At 30.6% G+C, this 22,408-nt stretch overlaps 1 protein-coding gene across 12 annotated transcripts in view; it reads left to right on the plus strand.

The window, feature by feature from the left end:
* Positions 1 to 22,408, plus strand: part of LOC137618218 (band 7 protein AGAP004871-like) — a 201,817-nt gene that overhangs the window by 113,566 nt on the left and 65,843 nt on the right. For 3 of the 12 annotated variants that reach the window (XR_011039753.1, XM_068348344.1, XM_068348339.1), the window contains exon 4: positions 1,186 to 1,283. The exons of the other annotated variants lie outside the window; for them this stretch is intronic. Coding sequence is in view for 2 of the 3 variants with exons in the window: in XM_068348344.1 (XP_068204445.1) it covers positions 1,186 to 1,283 (98 nt within the window). In the remaining variant the exon portion in view is untranslated. The remainder of the gene's footprint in view (positions 1 to 1,185; positions 1,284 to 22,408) is intronic. 12 annotated transcript variants of the gene reach the window in all.

Below are 22,408 nucleotides of genomic sequence, written 5' to 3' on the forward strand. Positions count from 1 at the left end.
ATACATTTTCCCCTAGTTGCCATTACATTTCTAAAAATGACCCAAATTAAAATGTCATTAAGAAAATAACTCAGAGAGAAAATTAATCATCTTTTTGGTAAAAACACGAAATACTTCAGAATATTTTTTGGAATTAAATCATTTTTTTCGAAACGTAAACAGTAACTCTAAACACCTCTCTAAAAAAAAAATCATGAGAAAACTGACATTTAAGATTTTTTCGTATATATATATTTTTTTTAGCCAACAATACAGTCCAGATTTTGCCACGAAGTACGATCCAAAATATTCTTTACTCTTAATCTCTTTTTGAAAATATATTTATATATATTTCTTTAAACACACGCTGTCGGCACGCCTGGATAATTTTCACTTTATTTCTCTGTTTGGAGATTTTTATTTTTTTTTTCATTTCATTTTCCATTTTTTATTTTTCACTTTCATTTACCTAAGAGCACCAGCGCACGATTTTAGCTTGGGACAAGGCTTGTCTGACTGCACTTTATTCATTGGCATGCGAATATGTCAATACATACACACAACAACGGCTTCTAGAGATCAATAGCAAATGTACAAATATACTTGAGGGTAAAACCATTGTATATAATAAAAAAAAAACAAGCATAGGAAAGTCATATATATACATAAATAATTCAAAAGAGCATTTCTTAGGAGACCCAAGCTTTTACTTCTGACATTCGAATTTTGGGGGGAAAATTAAGAAAAATGGAAGAAATGTGTTTCAAAGCTTTCATTATAAAGAAGTTATTTTGGAAACGGAATCAATTTTTTGGAATTTTTCGCATTCTCAAAACGTTCTCCTTTTTTTATATGCAAACATCTGTGCCACATGTCAGTTATTATGAATTTCCGTGGATACATTTTCTCTTGTTCATCAAGTGAAGAAAAGACGTAAGTTTTATCCACTGAAATAATTATGACTGACATACCTTTTATTCAGGGACTACATATAAGACTTTCAGTAGCCTATATACTAACTACTCCTTCTTAGGCCTAGTTCCCCGAAATTAATTCCTCCAGCTACCTCTAGAGGCTCTAGTTCATGTTTCTCACTAACAATATAGAGCCCCCAGTTGCATTTTATATTCTAACAGCGGAAATGATTGTTAATGATTTCTACATTTTGTTAAGCACAAAAACATAAGACTCTTTTTTTGTATTCAGATACTTACCAGAGATTCTGTGACGATATCAGTGGAGGCTGTGGTTTACTATCGAGTCTCTGATCCTATTGCAGCAGAAAACAATGTGGAAGACTTCAGGTATTAACATGAAAAAATGTTTAAACAGTAGTCAAAGACAAAAAAAAAAAAAAAAAAAAAAAGAGTATATGTAAGAGATTGTTCTCATCCAAAGTCTTTGACAGTCCTGAGTTGTGAGGGACAGTGGTCAAAGACAGGAGATGGAATGTATGAGATTGTTCTCAGCATAAGTCTTTGACAGTCCCAAGTTGTGAGGGCAGACCTCGTGTTTTCCTTCCAACTCTGAGTCTGAACGTCTTGGAAAAAAGACGAAAGAAGATCTTGGAGAAATCACGAGTTGTCTGACTTACATGAGATATAACTTGGGACCAGTAAGCCATTTTCTTCATGAAAACAACATTTGAATATATTATATATATCTATAGAGTATTTTGGGGGGACTACTCTAGGGTGAGATGCGTTCCAGAAAAGGGTAAACAAATACCTAGTTGAAAACAATAACATAAAAGTCGAACTCACTGTTTGATCACATTTTAACCAAACTTATGTACTTATACAACTCTACAGTAATACCTAACCAAGATAATACTTTCAGTAATCCCAGACTAAAATCCATTAATGCACTTTACTAAGACAATATGCATCGTACCGAAATGGCAGGTATTTTAGACGAGTCACTAGTCTCAAATTTCCCCATTTTCTTGTGTGACAAGTTTCATTAATACTAAACGTTTTAAAAATAAAAACTTTCATAATCCTTAGAAAGTAATCAATTCCCGTTATAAGCAACTCTTCCTCCCAAACCCCCTCTGGTGACGTTCTGAAATACTTGCCAAATATCTTTTTAAAAAGGACCTTTGGAACGCATCTTATCTGGCTATGAGATTCAATTGACATATCGGGCAATCCCTTCTAAAATCAGCTTTTTAAGTTCTTTCTGTTTCAACAATTGGTGTACATTTTCATATAGATAAATTAACCCCCCTTGTATTACTTTTCTCACCCCCTTTTTTCAGATAAAGTTCAATACCACAGTGCCTAATATAAACATTTCTTTAGAGTCGAGGTAGCTTTTGAAAGATAAATCATTCTTAAAGTAGCCAGAGGTTTTGTATTCAGCCCCACTAAATGAGGGGGAAAACTGTGACCCTTTTTTTCAACATGGAACTAAATGGAAGACATTCTAACCCCACTAATTAAAATGTAACAAATCCCAATCATAGTTTTAGATAGCAATGTCGTACATAGACGTGTTAACTTTTCCCATCCTACAAAGGTGTGTTTAAAAGCTACTGGTCTGTTCTCATATAACTTTTTAGACATTTTGCACATTTCAAATGACACATTTTACACCAAGGGGTAACTTTTACTTTACCATTTCCAGAGTAAAAGGCAATTCCTCTTCTTCCACTTTTTGTTTGTTAGTAAAAGAAATAAAAACTCGTAAATTTTTGAAATAGTAAAATAACACTTACTTTTTCTCGGTGGTTTGCCTCACAGTATTTATATTACACAACAGTCTTATTATAACAAAAATATATCAATGTTACATTACTATATATCATATAAATTTCATTGTTTCCTTATGAAAATGAATTCAATCTTGAAACTAAATATTTCACGCAAAACTTAATACAAAATGATTACTCGTTCTTGTTAGTCCATGATTATCGTTCATGCCCCATCAGAGCTTTTGTAATATTATAAATTTGTACTGATATATTACTCTGATGTCAAAGATTGTATAGAATTAAATTCCCCCACTAAACAAGAAGGAAGGGCAAAATCAATTTCAGCAACTCATAAAATATTTTGCATAATATTCTAGATTTTATTACTTTAATAAACATTTCCAATTGAATTCTTTTAATTATATAGCAACTCCTGAAATATTTTGCATAATATTCTAGATTTTATTACTCTAATAAACATTTCCAATTGAATTCTATTAATTAATTAGCAACTCCTGAAATATTTTGCATAAGATTCTAGATTTTATTACTCTAATAAACATTTTCAATTGAATTCTTTTAATTATTTAGCAATTCCTGAAATATTTTTCAGAAGATTCTAGGTTTTATTTCACTAATAAACATTTGCAAATAATTTTTATTAATTATATACGATCTTTGATATAGATTAGGAGAACAAAGGAGTTTTTTATGACAAAATGAATATCATATAACGTAAAGGATAGTTTAATGTCTTATTTGAATACCTAACAGGAATAGAAAAAATATTCAAAGAAATTTTACAAATCTACAACATCTGTATATGAACTTGTAAGCCGAGAATATCATAGTTTTTCTCATAGCATTCTATGTGCATATGTGTAAGAATTATATTATGATCTCACTGATTTTGAAAACTCTTTTTTTTTAGTTGGAATACCAGATTTAGAAACATTCTTGATTGCGGAAAAAAATTGAAATAAACAGAATAATGATGATCCGAGAGATAGAAAATGACGAGTAAGGTCCATTGATCAGCTTTGATAATTCATAAGTTTCATGTTTTGCAAAGTTTCATTTTATTTAATAAGTTAAAATCAATTTTTTTTATGAATTATATGTACAACCTTCCCAATAAATTTCACTTTGATAGTTATTTTTCTCTTTTGATTTTTGCTTTATTTCCTTGTATGTCTACTTTCATCTCTATCCCTTCCTTCCCTAATCCCTGTAATTTCCCCTGTTGATCTTTGCCTTATTTCCTTGTATGTCTCCTTTTCTTCATTATCCCTTTCTTCCCTAATCCCTCTAGATTTTTCCCTTATTTCCTTATATGTCTCCTTTCCTCCTTACCCCTTCTTTCCCAAATCCCTGTAATTTTCCCTATTGATTTTTACCTTATTTCCTTGTATGTCTCCTTTTCCTCCTTATCCCTTCCTTCCCTAATCCCTGTAATTTTCCCTGTTGAATTTTGCCTTATTTACTTGTATATATCCTTTCCTCCTTATCCCTTCCTTCCCTAATCCCAGTAATTTTCTCTGTTGATTTTTACCTTATATCCTTTTCTTCCTTGCCCCTTCTTTCCCTAAGCCTTGTGATTTTCCCTGTTGATTTTTGCCTCATTTTCCTTGGATATCTCCTTTCCTCCTTATCCCTCCCTTCCCTAATCCCTTTAAGTAGATGATCTCGCTTCCACTTTTGTTCCAAAAATATATTTTTTCTTCCTAAAACAATCTGGATTTAATCAATATATTCCTCTCTATTTTTTTTACTCTCCCGCTCAATTGTCACTTTTGCTTCTTGCCTATCCTAACACACTCTCTCTCTCTCTCTCTCTCTCTCTCTCTCTCATTTTTACTTTAAACCACACCTCCATTCGTATCTGGATTTCCCTGTTTACTACCATCTCTCTCTCTCTCTCTCTCTCTCTCTCTCTCTCTCTCTCACTCACTTGAAACCACACCTCCATTCGTGTCTGGATTTCCCCATGTACTACCATCTCTCTCTCTCTCTCTCTCTCTCTCTCTCTCTCTCTCACTTAAAACCACAACTACATTCGTACTGAATTTCCCTGTTTGCTACCATCTCTCTCTCTCTCTCTCTCTCTCTCTCTCTCTCTCTCTCTCATTTAAACCATATCTCCATTCGTATCGGTATTTCCCTGTTTACTACCATCTCTCTCTCTCTCTCTCTCTCTCTCTCTCTCTCTCTCTCTTAAAACCACAACTCCATTCGTACTGGAATTCCCCTGTTTGCTACCATCTCTCTCTCTCTCTCTCTCTCTCTCTCTCTCTCTCTCTCTCTCATTTAAACCATATCTCCATTCGTATCGGTATTTCCCTGTTTACTACCATCTCTCTCTCTCTCTCTCTCTCTCTCTCTCTCTCTCTCTTAAAACCACAACTCCATTCGTACTGGAATTCCCCTGTTTGCTACCATCTCTCTCTCTCTCTCTCTCTCTCTCTCTCTCTCTCTCTCTCTCTCTCTCTCATTTTTAATTTAAAGCACACCTCCATTTGATTTCCCTTTTTACTGAATGATTTCTAACAAGTTCCCAGTAATCCCCAATCAAAGGACGTAATCCACCCAACTTATTTCTCTAACCCCCCCCCCCCTCACATTACCCGAACCCCCCCCCCAACCACCCCCTGCCCCATCTTTACCTCCCCTACCTGCTTATCCATTTTCTTTTTTACCCTTGCTTCTTCTTCTTCTTCTTCTTCTTCTTCTTCTTATTATTATTATCATTATTATTATTATTATCATTATTACTATTATTATCAATCAGAATATGAACTTTGAAACATCATATGAAAAATGCCATAACAATAAGGCTTCCACAAAATAGAACTAATATATATATATATATATATATATATAAAATCAAGAATAAAAAAATAAATCAGTGTTAATCAACAATCCAGTAAATACATACGTGAATAAAGGATATCTTTATTCAGAAAACTATGATATATACAGACAAATATAATGTTTACAAAAAGCTCTGTCATTGGCCTGTTATATTTTTCCTTCTTGTGGTATTATCAACATTCACATCCAAACATAAATATTTTATATAAATGTAAATACAATTAAATATCATATATTTCTAATGAATATAAAAAATTGACTTAAAATATTTCTCTCTTTACTGATAATTTTTACACACACCTTTGCTGACGAAACATCCAGATATTGTAGAAACAATAAAATTATACCTTTTACTATATAATGAGAAAAAACGTAAACAATACCTCATAATGAGATTGGTGTGATTTGAGACAATAGTCCAGATTTTTCCTTTAGGTTTTTAGAAACTATATATATACTGAAGCCACTCCTTGATCCAACAGACCCTCCTATTTTTTTCTAACATATGAATAACTAATTATTTTTTCTCAGACCTCTGTAATACACTTCCACCTTTCCCATTTTCATTTCAATGATCAGATATGATTTACTTTTTTTGATTCATTCTTTTTAGAGAAAGCTTTGAACCCCAAAATCTATTAGTTTTTAAGCCTAATAAGATCTGAAATGGGATGTCCCGTTAAACACCACTTGGGTCTCTTGAGCCTATTAGTCAAAGTAGTCCTTAGTTTTAGTTGGATTTAAGTAGAATGTCTCTTGAATGGTCTATTTAGTGGTAGCCCAGAAGACGTATACATTGGAGTCCCTTCCTAAAGAGAATTATCAGATCGGAAATTATATGAAATTATTAAAGAGTCTAATTCCATCTATCACAGAGGAATACGTGTTTTTTATTCTCTTTGTTTTATTGGTCGTGGCATGAATGGTATCCCATAAATTTTTTCAATGTTCATTCGTGGAAAAAAAAAAAAAAAAACCTTCAAACCTGAAATTCAATTCTTGAAAAAAAAAAAATTATGAAATCGCATGAGCTGTTATAAACCCTTTTAGTAGACCTTGTCTTGACATTGTTTTATATATATATTTATATATATAAACATATATTTCCCATAATACGAAACACTTTCTGCGTATTTGAAAAGACAATTTTGAAAAGACAATTAGGATATACTGAACTAACGGGGAAAAAAAAAAGGAAAAGTGGAGAATGCATTTAGGGAAAAAAAAAAACAAATAGATCGACATTAATACAGTATTTTCCAAATATCTCGCCCTAATGATTGTCTGACGCATGCCGTACTCTTTATCATTTTTTTTCTTTGTTTTTGTTTTTCCTTTATTTTATTATATTTTTTTTTTTAGTTTTCGGACCACTGTTGCACTGCCAGCATGTCGTTGATATTAAAACTTTAATCTTGTTTTGAGCACTAGTTCGTCTTCGTATGTTGTCACTGTGAATTAAACTGCAGGATAGAGCAATTGTGAAAGATATCATAGCCTTGAGAACTGAAGTCTGACGACTTAATTTTTATGTACAATCTTGTGACTGGAGACGAGAATAACAAAAAGAACTGACTGTAAAAACGTAATGCACAATTTGCAATGCTCTATGCTACAGGTATAATCTAATTAAAACGGTTTGACCATCCATATATCCATTCCTATAACTTTAAAAAGAAGAAAAAATGCCACTTTTTTGAAAGATTATATTCCACCTGCATCTCATAATGGCGGGGCAAAATAGAGGGTGATTAGAGCCTGCCTATAAAAACATACCTTGGTTTAGGCCTATGGTGTTCTGGTGGTCGAGAATAGTCATAGAATTTTGCCCCTCCATAAATATATCTCTCCTCCAAAAACCCTATACCCTCCATACGTCTCTCCCTCCTTGAATTTCCCTCCATAGATTTTCCTTCCAAACCATACATCAAATGAAATTTTCCCATCATGCTCTTTAGACCTACCCTACATAATTCTTTAGACCTATATGCTATACCTCCAAGAGCCCTTTAAACATCAACACACATACATTTCCCCTACTTACAAGTTTTCTTTTCAAAATCACTATTTCATTGCTACATTTTTCATCTAAATTCATTTTCCAAATGTTTTCAAACCAATGCTCTGTCCTAGGGATCTTCCAGTCGTTTCATACAACTATATCAAACTTCTCGTAGAATCACTTCTTACACTTTTTTCTAAACTTCAAATAGTATCACTTCTTACACCTTTTTCTAAACTTCAAATAGAATCACTTCTTACACCTTTTTCTAAACTTCAAATAGAATCACTTCTTACACCTTTTTCTAAACTTCAAATAGAATCACTTCTTACACCTTTTTCTAAACTTCAAATAGAATCACTTCTTACACCTTTTTCTAAACTTCAAATAGAATCACTTCTTACACCTTATTCAAACTTCAAATAGAATCACTTCTTACACCTTTTTCTAAACTTCAAATAGAATCACTTCTTACACCTTTTTCAAACTTCAAATAGAATTTCTTCTTACACCTCTTTCAAACTTCAAATAGAATCTCTTCTCACACCTTTTTCTAAAGTTCTAATAGAATCACTTCTTACACCTTTTTCAAACTTCAAATAGAATCTCTTCTTACACCTTTTTTAAACTTCAAATAGAATCTCTTCATACACCTTTTTCTAAACTTCAAATAGAATCTCTTCTTACACCTCTTTCAAACAGGCTGTAGAATCACCTCTTACATTTTTTCCAACTTCCCTTAGCATATCTTAATACACCTTTTTCAAATATCCTTTAGAATTACTTCCTACACCTTTTTCAAACTTCCCATAGAATCTCTTCTTACACTTTTTCCAACTTACTGTAGAATCACTTCTTACACTTTTTTCAAACTTCCCGTAGAATCTCTTCTTACACTTTTTCCAACTTCCCGTAGAATCACTTCTTACACCTTTTTCATACTTCCCGTAGAATCTCTTCTTGTACCTTCTCCAAACTTCCCGTAGAATTTCTTCTTAAACCTTTTTCAAACTTCCCATAGAATCGCTTCTTACACCTTCCCGTAGAATCTCTTCTTACACCATTTTCCAACTTCCCTTAGAATCACTTCTTACACCTTTATCAAACTTCCCACAGAATCGCTTCTTACAACTTCTCATAGAATCTCTTTTTACACCTTTTTCAAACTTCCCATAGAATTGTTTCTTACACCTTCGCGTAGAATCTCTTCTTACACCATTTTCAAACATCTCGTAGAATCACTTCTTACACCTTTTTCAAACTTCCCATAGAATTGTTTCTTACACCTTCGCGTAGAATATCTTCTTACACCTTTTTCAAACTTCCCTTAGAATCATTTCTTACACCTTTATCAAACTTCCCACAGAATCGCTTCTTACAACTTCTCATAGAATCTCTTTTTACACCTTTTTCAAACTTCCCATAGAATTGTTTCTTACACCTTCGCGTAGAATCTCTTCTTACACCATTTTCAAACATCTCGTAGAATCACTTCTTACTCCTTTTTCAAACTTCCCATAGAATTGTTTCTTACACCTTCGCGTAGAATCTCTTCTTACACCATTTTCAAACATCTCATAGAATCACTTCTTACACCTTTTTCAAACTTCCCGTAGAATCTCTTCTTACACCTTTTTACAACTTCCCATACAATCACCTCTTACACCTTTTTCAAATTTCCCATAGAATCACTTCTTACCCCTTTTACAAACTTCCCATTGAATAATTTCTTACACCTTTCCGTAGAATCTCTTCTTACACTTTTCCAACTTCCCGTAGAATCACTTCTTACACCTTTTTCAAACTTCCCATAGAATCTCTTCATACACTTTTTTCCAACTTCCCGTAGAATCACTTCTTACACCTTTTTCAAACTTCCCATAGAATCTCTTCTTACACTTTTCCAACTTCCCGTAGAATCACTTCTTACACCTTTTTCAAACTTCCCATAGAATCTCTTCTTACACTTTTTCCAACTTCCCGTAGAATCACTTCTTACACCTTTTTTAAACTTCCCATAGAATCTTTTTGACCTTTACCAAACTTCCTATAGAATCGCTTCTTGTACCGTTTTCAAACTTCCAGTAGAATCTCTTTTTACATCTGAACTAAAATTCACATAAAATCTCGTCCTACCCCTTTTTCTAACTTCCCATAGAATCTATTCTTACACCTTTTTCCAACTTTCCGTAGAATCAATTCTTACACCTTTTTCAATCTTCCCATAGAATTGCTTCTTACCCCTTTTTTAAAACTTTCCATAGAATCTTTTTACCTTTACCAAACTTCCCATAGAATCACTTCTTATACCTTTTTCAAACTTCACTTAGAATCTCTTTTTACATCTTTCCTCAAATTCACAGAAAATAGAGTCTTACACCTTTTTCTAACTTCCCATAGATTTGTTTCTTACAAATTTGTATAAAACTTCTAACAGAATCTGTGTTTACCTTTTTCAAACTTCACAAAAAATCGCTTTATACACCTTTTTCAAACTTCCCTTAGAATAGATTCTTACACTTTTCAAACTTTCCATAGAATTTCTTCTTACGCCTTTTACAAACTTCCCATAAAATTGCTTCTTTCACCTTTTTCAAACTTCTCATTGCATCAATTTTTACACCTTTTTCAAATTTCCCATAGAATCCTTTCTTACGCCTTTTTCAAACTTCACATAGAATTGCTCCATGCATCTTTTTCAAACTTCCAATGAAAACCCTCTGCTCGTAAACTTCTCACATCCCCTTCCACAAGAATCATTGACTAAACTTCACAAACACAGATCATTCTCACACCTTCCATACTGCTTTCAATTTACAACTTTTCGTATACCATCTGCCATATCTCCCCCTTTTTGTAACATAAACCTTCCTCTATACATCTCCCTTGATAGCCTTATCATATATGGTATTTGTTATCAATGTACTATGCAGAAACATGCTTTACTAATGCAATACCATGCAACATTACTCTTAATACCCGTAGTGCATATAGTATTACTGTACAAAATACATAACAAGCCTAACGCATCTTTCTAATATATCTATAGAAACAGTTCATAAATCATCCTTCCTGATATCACTATATCCCCTATACAACTTCCCATTTAAACATCTATCTCATTAACCTCCTCCACCCGATCCCAAAATCTTCACGACCCCCCCCCCCCCCCCCCTTCAACCCCACTCCAACCAGCTTCCATTGAAGATTGTGGATCTCCTATCAGAGCAAAAATGTTGAAAGATTGCTTTTTTGTATATTTTTCAGCTTTGTGTGTAAATCCACCCAAACTGAGCTGTATTTCAGCTTTATGTGTATAACTTTATTTGAATTGAGCTGTATTTCAGCTTGTGTGCGATTTCATTCAAAATTCAAGCTGTCCTAGGACGTGTTTTTCGTTCAAGTATATACTTTTTGTATGTGTTCTTCTTTGGTTAAATATTTTGTAAGTTACAAGGGTTTTGTAACCTTTGCAGGACTTCAAACCCATGTAATTTTTTTTTTTACTATTTTTGGCTCTATCATGCTGATTAGTGATTTATTTATTTTTTCACTTCACTGTAAATATTTATTGGAGACTTCATGCATTTTTTTATGCATTAGTAAAAGCTGTCCAATTTCATAATCACCATAGTTAGTAACATTTTGTGAGCCCGAGTATGTCCAAAAAAAAAAAATAACTTTTATGACCATTTTTCACAAACACTGATCAGCAATTGGACTCAATATTCTGATCTGACAGCAACTTTTTGAACCTATGACGGACTGAAAAAAAAAAACAATTAACAAGGTATATAACATGAACCAGAACACCCTTTATCATTTTTTTTATTCATTGACAAAAAACAAATGCTGCAAATCAAGTACGTTTTCTATGAGCAGCTCAATCCCCCTTCTAATTTCTCCCCCTTTACTATGCATTGAATTTTATTTCCTAACTTTTGAAAAAAAGAAAAAAAAATGATTGCTTTTTGCTTCTCTGTTGGTTCACCCCTCCCCCCTTTACCTATCCCAATTTAATTCCCGTTTTCTATTTAATCCCGTTTTCTATATACTCAACAACCAGCCAACATTGACATTAACTGGTGATGGCCCGCTACATTATATGTCACTCCAATGTATCTCTGTTTTTTCTCTGTCTCTCTGTCTCTTATCTGTCTTCACAGAGCAACTTTTTTCTCTTAGGTCAGAATGACTTTTGGGATATATACATGGTTTTTACTCCTATGTCAATCGCTGCTTTTAAGTAACGCTGCTGTGAAAAAAAAAGAGAAAGATATTCTTAGTTGATATGATTTCTAATGTGTTGAGGTTCTGTTATTTTATTTCATTTCTTTTTACAACTGGAGATGATTCCAATTTTCTGCCAAAGAGATTTATCAGTTTTTTCTTTTAGATTTTTTGTCCTTTTTTCCTCCGAATGAAATTTTTTACGCTTCATTTTTTCCTGCTGCTCTTCAAATTAGAAAACGAACAAGACCAAAAAAAAAGCTTATTTTTCCGCTTTTTCTTTCTGCCAAAAAAATTCCTGTGAAGCTTTTTTAAGGGCCTGCTGCTTGAAGGAATTTCTAGCTATAATTATTTTTGACGTAGATATATTTCATTTGTCATTTCTATGTAAGATTTGTTCACTTTTAAACGCTTTAGAAGACTGATCAATTTTTTCATTTTCATGGTATGTCCTTTTAAACTCAAAGCATGGTGGTGCATAAGTTAATGAATACTGAGACGAGAGCATACTTTATTTATAAGTATACAACTTTTTCATTTACTTATATTAATTCCATGTGATGTTTTTTTCTCTATTCCAGCTTGTTGGCTTAGCTGTAGAAGAATGTCTGTAGCGGTGCTTTAAAAAAAAAAAAAAAAACTTAGTTTTTATCTTGTCTCTAACAAGTAGAGTTTTTTTTTTAGCATCTAGTCATCTCTTTTTTCTGTGTCTGTGTGAAAGGGGTGATTACGTTTCTGGAGAGAACGTCTGTGTCTGTGTCTGTCTGTGGCTGTCTGTGGCTGTGTCTGTATGCTTCAAGGTGACCTTTATTTTCCATCAAATCTTATTTTAGGAATTTGAGAGAATTAAAAGTGAAAGGACGGGCAGGAATGTTCGATTGAAAAAAAAAAAATTACAGCAAATAAAATTTCTGCCAAAGTTGAATAAGGATATGGCCTGTTCGTAGCATATCATTTCGTTAAGCTTAGAACTTTTTTGCAATTTGTTGAAAAGTTGCAATTGAAATGGTAAGTAGGGGATCATGTCTACGAAAAAGAATTCTAAAATATTTATTGTGATAATATAAGACTTACATTTAAGCAAATATATTAACTTTATTTTCCCTTAAAAATCTATATTTTTTTTAAATATTTTATTTTCATTATATGATGTCAATTTTTTATTTTTTTATTCGGTAGCTGTGGTGTAATACCAGTAAATTTCGTCAAAAGCAAAATGCATTTTTTTTTTCTTAAAGATCATACTTGCTAATTTTACAATAATTTCTGTAATACATAAGTTCACACTAACTACAAGCACCTATAGATATTTTGTATATGTATGTTTGTATGTATGTTTATATTTGTATGCATATAGATTGATAGATACATATGTCTTTATACGTGTATGTATATAGTCATACATATATATGTAGTCTTACATGTACATATATAAGTGTGTGAGTGTGCTTATATATATATATATATATATATATATATATATATATATATATATATATATATATATATATATATATATATATATATATATATATATGCATATATATGTATATATATAATGCGTGTGTTTATATATATTGAAATACATATATATATACACACATATATAAATATACATAATGTACATATATATATATATATATATATATATATATATATATATATATATATATATATATATATATATATATATATATATATATACAGAGAGAGAGAGAGAGAGAGAGAGAGAGAGAGAGAGAGAGAGAGAGAGAGAGAGAGAGAGAGAGAGAGAGAGAGCTGTGTGTACCCGTTTATGAGATTATTCATCGTTTATAAATACACTAATACACGAGAAACAGAAATGTAGAAATATAAGAAATTTATAAACTCAAGAAAAAAGTATTTCACATTGATAAAGGATTAGATCCTATATCTACAATTTCAGATTCTTAATAGTGGACTGCATTGACATATTTCTGAAATAGAATTAATTGGAGAAAAAAAAATGCATTTTGCGCTTTATTCAAAATTTTATGATTTATTTTTTCTATTCATTTTTTCATTTATTTATTTATTATTTTTTTTAGTTGAATTTCCTTCAGACTTGAATAACCCTTAAGTCCCAGTCCTTCATATGAGTCGTAAATTACACCATCTGGTCTAGATTGGCACAATCAGGGGTCCTCTCTCTCTCTCTCTCTCTCTCTCTCTCTCTCTCTCTCTCTCTCTCTCTCTCTTTTCCTTTAATCTGCTTATCTTCCTTCTGCTTTGAAGCTCGTGAAATGGTGCTAAAGGCTATGTGGACCACTCGCCCTGTTCCTCCTCCACCTCCTCCTCCTCCTCCTCCTCCTCCTCCTCCTCCTCCCTCCCTCCCCTCCTCCTCCCTCTCCTCCTCCTACTGCTCCTCCTCCTCCTCCTCCTTCTCCTCCTACTCCAGCCCCTCCTCCCTCTCCTCCTCCTACTCCTCCTCCTACTCCTCCTCCTCCTCCAGCCCTTCCTCCCTCTCCTCCTCCTACTCCTCCTCCTCCTCCTCCTCCTCCAGCCCTTCCTCCCTCTCCTCCTCCTACTCCTCCTCCTCCTCCTCCTCCTCCACAAGTCCCTCCAGTCCTCTATTCCATCCTAATTTGCCCAGCCAGTCCATCCTTTATTCTGGCATCTATCTACTTCCAGGTCCCTACACAAGTTCATTCGAGTGCCTTTATCAATGTCTCTTTGGGGTGTGCGTTCTCTTTACTCGAGATATCCTTTATTTTCCTTTTTTATCTTTTACTCTTCCTTTATTTTTGCATATGTTTCCGTCTTGAAATACATCCTTTTTCTCTCATATTTCCTCATTTTTTGACATGATTTCTCTAATGCATTTACTAGAATCTAATGGCCGTGTTTTCTCTTGTCCTTATTACTCTAATTTTTTTTTTCTATTTTTCATTTATGCATTTGTTTGAGTTTTATTTTTACATTCTTCTTATTCTAATGAGATTCATTCTACTGTATGGCCTGATTGCCTCTTTCTAACAGGTTCTTATCTCATTATACTTTTACATTCTTCATTCTTGCATCTCTACCTTTTTTTTTCGAATTTATCTGCCTTTTTCTTATTCTATAATTTTTTTTTTCTTTAATTATCTACTTGCCTGGAAATTTTTCCCCAGCTGTATTTTGGTTCAGGTCAGTTTTGGAATGTGGTTTTATACATTGAAATGAAATTTTTTCAAGAATTTAACGAATATTCTTTTCTTTAGCAGTGGTCATTTTTATTTCTTTTGTATTTCGTCTTCAAATTCGTCATCTTATTTTTCTCTGAAAATTTAAGACGCGAATAAAAGGCCTAATGGTATCATAATACTGGCAATCATTTACCTTCGAAAGGCTTTTCCACATCTAGTGAGGAGCGCCTCCTACAGATGTCTCTACACGCACATGACTCGTTCAGAAGCAGTGACCAAACTAATCCCAAGTTCGCCTGACTTCCATACCCATTTTTTTTGTTACTGAACGCGTCCAAGATGGCGATGCCAGGGTCACATTTGGCGTCAGTTGGATATCTGAATTTTGTTGTTTGTTTTCCAAATTTACCTTTACATTTTCAAATCGTATTGCAACGACAAGCAGGTTTCTTTTTTATTATATTTTATTTATATATGAATATAACTTTTATCCATGATATATTAATAACAAGTACACTATAATAACAACCATGTCAAACTAGGTATCCCGTTAATTCAAAAAGTTCTGATTTTTTTTTATTATTTTGAATGTTATGTTACAGCTATGACGAAATTTTTGAGATGATCTTCCCGATCAAATACTTAAAAACCTGGAAATTCAGAATTTAAAAATCGGTGCAAACATCATTTTTTTTGGACATATATTTAGTTTCATATTGTATATATTAATCACTCATCCTAGTTTTATCTATTTATTTTCTTTTTATTAGTTTATCTTAGTTATTTAGTTTATTTTTCCTTTCTCCGTTTCTAGCTATCGGGGTCTTACTACCAATAATAATGATAAGAATGATGATAATAATTTCTTCCTTGTTCACTTGTTTACATTTCAGATACGTTGCAATTTTATCATTGCCGTATCTTTAGGCTCGAGAAATGGACCTGTAATTATGCTAGGTGTATAAAATAAAAAATCCCTTACACTTATAAATAAAACCTTATCCCCTTATCCCATCCGCCTTATACATGAACAAAAAAAAATCCTTACCCAATTCATCTAAGTTATTTATTTTCGTTTTCTAATTTTAATTAAAACATAACTATCATTAATCAATAATTGTTAATTATCACCACTGTATGCCATAAAATGACCCCTAAATCCCTTTAATTCTTGAAATAGTAATAAAAACCGAATATTGCTCATGTAATAAATTAAGAAAATCTAATCCCTTTCCTTCTAGGGTGTTTGAGCAAGTAATATCTATGAGTATAAATGTATCTGTAGGTATGAATGAAATTTATTTATTTATTTATTTTTTTTTTTTTTTACTTAGGTCGTATTGGTGGGCAAACCTAATGCTATAATTATCTAAAAGAGCAAAGGGTTATCAAGTAGGTGTAAGAAATGATGATATTAAGAGAACTGAAATACATTTATTTGGGTTAAGGGCGTATCAATTATAAGCTAATTATATAATTATAAAAAACCAGGGGACTCTTAAAGTATAACACTTGATGATATAAGAAGAGTTAAAATGCATTTATTCAGTTAAGATTGTATTGATTAAAAGCGAATTATATAATTATAAAAAAAACGAGGACTCATAAAGTGGGAATAACAATTGATGATATGAAAAGAAATGAACTGAATTTATTTAGCCAAGCTCCTATTTATTAAAAGTTAATTATATAATCATTAAAAAAAGAATTAGCTCGTATTGATTAAAAGCTAATCCAATAATTATTAAAAAAAGGAATTAGCTCGTATTGATTAAAAGCTAATTATATAATTATTAAAAAAGGATTTACCTCGTATTGATTAAAAGTGAATTATATAATTATCAAAAAAGGAATTACCTCGTATTGATTAAAAGCTAATTATATAATTATTAAAGAAAGAATTAGCTCGTATTGATTAAAGGCTTATTATGTAATTATCAAAAGCAACAAAGAATCAACTCCTATCAATTAAAAGCTAATTATATAATTATCAAAAAAGAATTAGCTTGTATCAATTAAAAGCTGATTATATAATTATTAAAAACAAAAAAGAATCACGTATTAATTAAAAGCCAATTATATAATTATTAAAAACAACAAAGAATCAGTTCTATTGATCAAAAGCTAATTATATAATCATCAAAAACAATAAAGAACCAGTTCCTATTGAATAAAAGCTCATTATACAATTTTCCAAAAGAACAAAAAATCAGCTCGTATTGATCAAAAGCTAATTATATAATCATCAAAAAATAGCAAAGAATCATAAAATGGGAGTAACAAAATATGATAATAAAAGAAATGAAAAGAAATTCTCGCATAGAAAATATGACTTGAATGTATACAAAAGGGAAGTGCAATTATGGTATCATGCAACAGTATTAGGTATATTAATCAATAAATCTAATAAGTTATCTATGAAAATCCAGAAAATGGAAAGGTCTGCATAAACCATTTTTTTTTTTTTTTTTCTTTTTTTTTTTTCTTTTTGCGTCAAAATGCCGAAAGGGTAATTGGTATTAATGTATATTTTTTAGCCTTTTATAGGAAGGGAAATTTCCAATATATGAATTATTATTATTATTATTATTATTATTAGTATTATTATTATTATTTTATTAAATGAAGGTTTAAAACACGTACTACAAATAACTACTAGATATCAAAGTGTCACATTTAAACAACATAACATCATTCATTCATAAGTAAACGAAAAATCACAAAAAAAAAAAGAAATATTTATAAACCAACCACTGAAATGAACATCTAACTAACATTCAGTCCAACAGATGGCGTGAGAAGCCACGTTCATTACCTTACAAAGCGCTGAAACCCCGGACGGAAAACGGTTGACCTAACTTGTTCTCGACATTTCACAGGTCCTTACGAGAGACTCGGTGACAGTGTCTGTCGATGCTGTCGTATACTACAAGATCTTCCGACCCATAAAAAGCGTTACGGCGGTTTCGGATTATAGGTGATTTGTAGCAGCACATTTAAACAGAGAAAGAACGTAAACTAAGAGGGTAGAACGTTTTTCCTAAAAACGTCTCTTATGGTCACGATATTACAGTCGTTCTCACTCTTTCACTCCTAGAGCTGTTGTTTCTGTTGGGCGTGGTGACCTCAAAGCTGTGAATGAGGGTGGTAGGATGCTAGGTGCATTTATGCATTGTTTTGTGTATATATATATATATATATATATATAATATATATATATATATATATATATATATATATTATGCATATTTGTATTTATACATTCATATAGATATCTACATATGTATCTATATACATGTATGTATGTATATATATATATATATATATATATATATATATATATATATATATATATATGTATGTATATACACACACACACACACATATATATATATATATATATATATATATATATATATATACACGGTGCATACATGTAACATGTCACCCAGTTTAAGCTAACACATATACAAACACATGTACAATATACAATACGAATACACAAAACAAATAAATAAATCACTAAAGAATACACATAGTAATATATAAATAAAAAAAACAAATTATTCATTTATTCACACATGTAAATACGTAAAACAGCTATACAGACAAATGCACAAATCTTACCTCAACCCTCATTCATTGCCTAAGAGAATATGTACCAACATATAGAAATCTAAAGCTCCAGGATATTTATATATTTGCATCACTTTGTTTACACAATGTTAATGTTCATTCACTATGTAAAAGTATTACCTTTGTGCATCTTGGAAATCTCGTTCAATTGTAAATTGTTCGTGAAACGAATTTTATATCAAAGCTCTTTCGATTTTCTAATCAAATCCAACGAAAAATAATCTGTTCAACTATAAATTGATTTGTTCATGAAACGAATTGTAAATCAAAGCTCTTTTAAATTTTCAATTAAATTCAACAATAATAATCATTTATATAAAACAAATTCTAGTTATCAAGTGAATTTCTTACAAATAAATTAATTTGATGAAATATATAAACAATGAATTAAAATCATTAAAAAAATATTGCTGTAGTTATCAAGTCATTTGTAATAAAAGCTCTCAAAGAATCCTTACTAATATATTACGTATTTTGATGTTATATATAAACAAGAATGAAAAATCATTTTGATGATATATATGAAAGAGAATAAAAAGTTATTTTGATTATATATATATATATATATATATATATATATATATATATATATATATATATATGTATATATATAAAGAATAACGAATTATTTTTAATGATATATAAAAGAAAGAATAGAAAATTATTTTGATGATATTTATAAAAAAAGAATAAGAAAATACTTTGTTGATATATATATAAAAAGGATAAAACATTAAGTAATGTAATGATATACAGCATATATAAAAATAGTTTTAGAAAAATATTATTCGTTTGATAGAATGTGACCGTATCGTTCAGATATCGAAAATTTGAATTGCAAAGAGCATTTCAACCAAGATGCAAACGTCTATCTGTCTTTCAAGTTTTAAATTATCACGATATTTATCTGTCCGTTTTTTCAATTGATTTTGAGGTTTATTTTTTGTGACGCTAAAATGAAAATAGTAATGATGATATAAAAAGATCTAAAAAAATCAATTTTTCTTATATGTCATTTTGGAAGGAATTTTCATTAATATATCTTTTACATGACGAGTTCTTTTTTTAAGGTCTTCCATTTTAATCTAACGAAATAAAAAAGAAATATAAACTTCTAAGAGAAGTTTTTACTTATATATTATTTTTGAGAGAATTTTCACTAATCATTTTTTTTCATAAAAGCCTCTTATTTTGAGTGCTCCTGTTTCAAAGAAAAGTTAAAAAATAAAAAAGCAATATAAAATTCTTAGATAAGTTTTTACTTATATATCATTTTGGAAGGAATTTTCATTAATTGTTATTTTTACCTTGAGGGTTCTTGTTTTTAGGCCTAATTCAAAGTAAAGTTAAGAAATAAAAAAAAAGAGATGAATAAAAGCAAACCATAATTATATACCAATAATAATAATATACCAATTTGTCAATATCAAATTTGACTTAAAATGCCTTTAACTTGTCTATCAAATTTATAAATTAATTTGGTATTAGTTTGCAGTGAAGGATGCACTTATGTAAATATAATATAAATATAATATAAAAATAATACAAATATGATATGAATAGAATATAATATAACTATGATATAAATATAATATAAATATAATACAAATATAATATAAATAGAATATAATAAAAATATAATATAAATATAATATAAATATAATACAAATATAACATAAATAGAATATAATAAAAATATAATATGAATATAATATAAATATAATACAAATATAATATAAATATGATACAAATATAATATAAATTTAATATATTAAATATCAATAAACAGATATTTTGATCAAAATCCTTTTAGGTATCTCAAAAATATTATTTTACTTCCTGTTAACGTAAACGCATTTTTAAAGTAATTTCATCCATGCGTAAAACGTTTAGCAATTTCATTTATAATTTCATCAAATGAAAATTCTTTCGCTGCCAATAAAAAAGTAAGCCTCACAAATACAATTTCTCATGAACATAAAGTATATTTTTGTAATAGATGTGTTACTAATTATTAAATGTTAATTCTCACCGACCATCACTTACGTAAACCAAACTCTTGTTTTGAAAAGCTAAAGAAAATCACAAATGCACCGACCTGTAAGTAATGCCTCTCATTTTCGCTCCAAGTTTTGATATTTCAAAAAAATTGTAATGTTTCTCGTTGACCACTGAACGCACCTAGATTTTAATGGCAACGATGCCTTTATTTTTGATTGGACGCACCATCTTTTATAAGTATGACTTAACTCATGAATTGTTTCAAGAAAGGCTAATTGGCCTTATATCACTTATTACTTGTATAGTACTTGTACAGTAAGAAAGATATTTATTCAGTATGCTTGTATTATTCATGACATTGTTCAAGACTAATTGTTTAACTGTATATTCGTATTTTTTCTTTGTACGAAAGAAGCGCTAGACAACATCTAGACAAAAGAAATCTAACATGACGTTTTCCTTACTGAACATTTATTCTTTGATTTTAGGAATTTTAATTCTAATCTCCATGTGTGTTTTGTTCTGTATCATATATTTCATTTGTTTCTCTTTATCTTTTCGTCCTTCCTCAATTAATTTTATTTATAGATGTCTTGTATCACATGTGGAAAAAAATTTATTTTATGAAATTCTGAATATTGTTCGTGCATAAAGTTATTCAACCCAACAAAAGAAATATGTCATAAACGGAAAACTACAGTATAGACTAAGGCGTTACTGGGATTTTTTTTTTTTTTTTTTTTTTTTTTTGCCTTATCAGTACAAATAATCAATTATCGTACCTGATTGGAAATAGCACTGGTAGTTCTCAAAGATAGCAATAACTATAGTCAGGAAATTATAAATGTCTTGATGGGAGATAGCTCTGATAATTCTCAAAGACAGCAATAACTATAGTCAGGAAATTATAAATGTCTTGATGAGAGATAGCTCTGATAATTCTCAAAGATAGCAATAACTATAGTCAGGAAATTATAAATGTCTTGATGAGAGATAGCTCTGATAATTCTCAAAGATAGCAATAACTATAGTCAGGATATTATAAATGTCTTGATGAGAGATAGCTCTGATAATTCTCAAAGATAGCAATAACTATAGTCAGGAAATTATAAATGTCTTGATGAGAGATAGCTCTGATAATTCTCAAAGATAGCAATAACTATAGTCCGGAAATTATAAATGTTTTGATTAGCATTATTATTATTACTTGCTAAACTACAACCCTAGTTGAAAAAGCAGGAGGCTATAAGCCTCAGGGTCTCCAACGGGGAATATAGCCCAGTGAGGAAAGAAAATAAACTGCAAGAGAAGTTTAAGACCAGTAATAACATTAAACTAAATCTTTCATATATAAACTATAAAAATTTCTAAATAACAAGCGGATCAAAGCTTCAAAATAGCAAGAGGAAGAGAATCAAGATAGAATAGTGTGCCCGAGTGGTGGATGAAAACTTGAATAAGTAAGAAAGGGCTAAACGAAAATTGCATTTTTAAGACTCCATTATGGAGAATTCCCTTTGTTGGTGATAAGATTAAGATTAATAAAAACAATCAGAATTGCAATCGAAGAAATTAAACGTATTTACATGATTAAGCTTTGAACTAGATATATCTTAATAAGTCATTTGAAATAAATTGTATTTGTAAACAATGGGCCTCCTGAGAAGGTAAGAAATTTTCAAGCATTGGTCTTTACATATCAAGCCTTAGAAGAGAGGTGACTAAGAGATCCAGCTTTTGGATTTAAAGTTCCCTTAATAAAAACTTATCAAATCTTAGATGGACAATTGCTTTTGTAACAAAAAACATGAAAAATAGTCTACCTTAGATGGCACATACCTTAGG

This window comes from Palaemon carinicauda, chromosome 24 (genome assembly GCF_036898095.1).
Source record: "Palaemon carinicauda isolate YSFRI2023 chromosome 24, ASM3689809v2, whole genome shotgun sequence".
Lineage (NCBI taxonomy): Eukaryota > Metazoa > Arthropoda > Malacostraca > Decapoda > Palaemonidae > Palaemon > Palaemon carinicauda.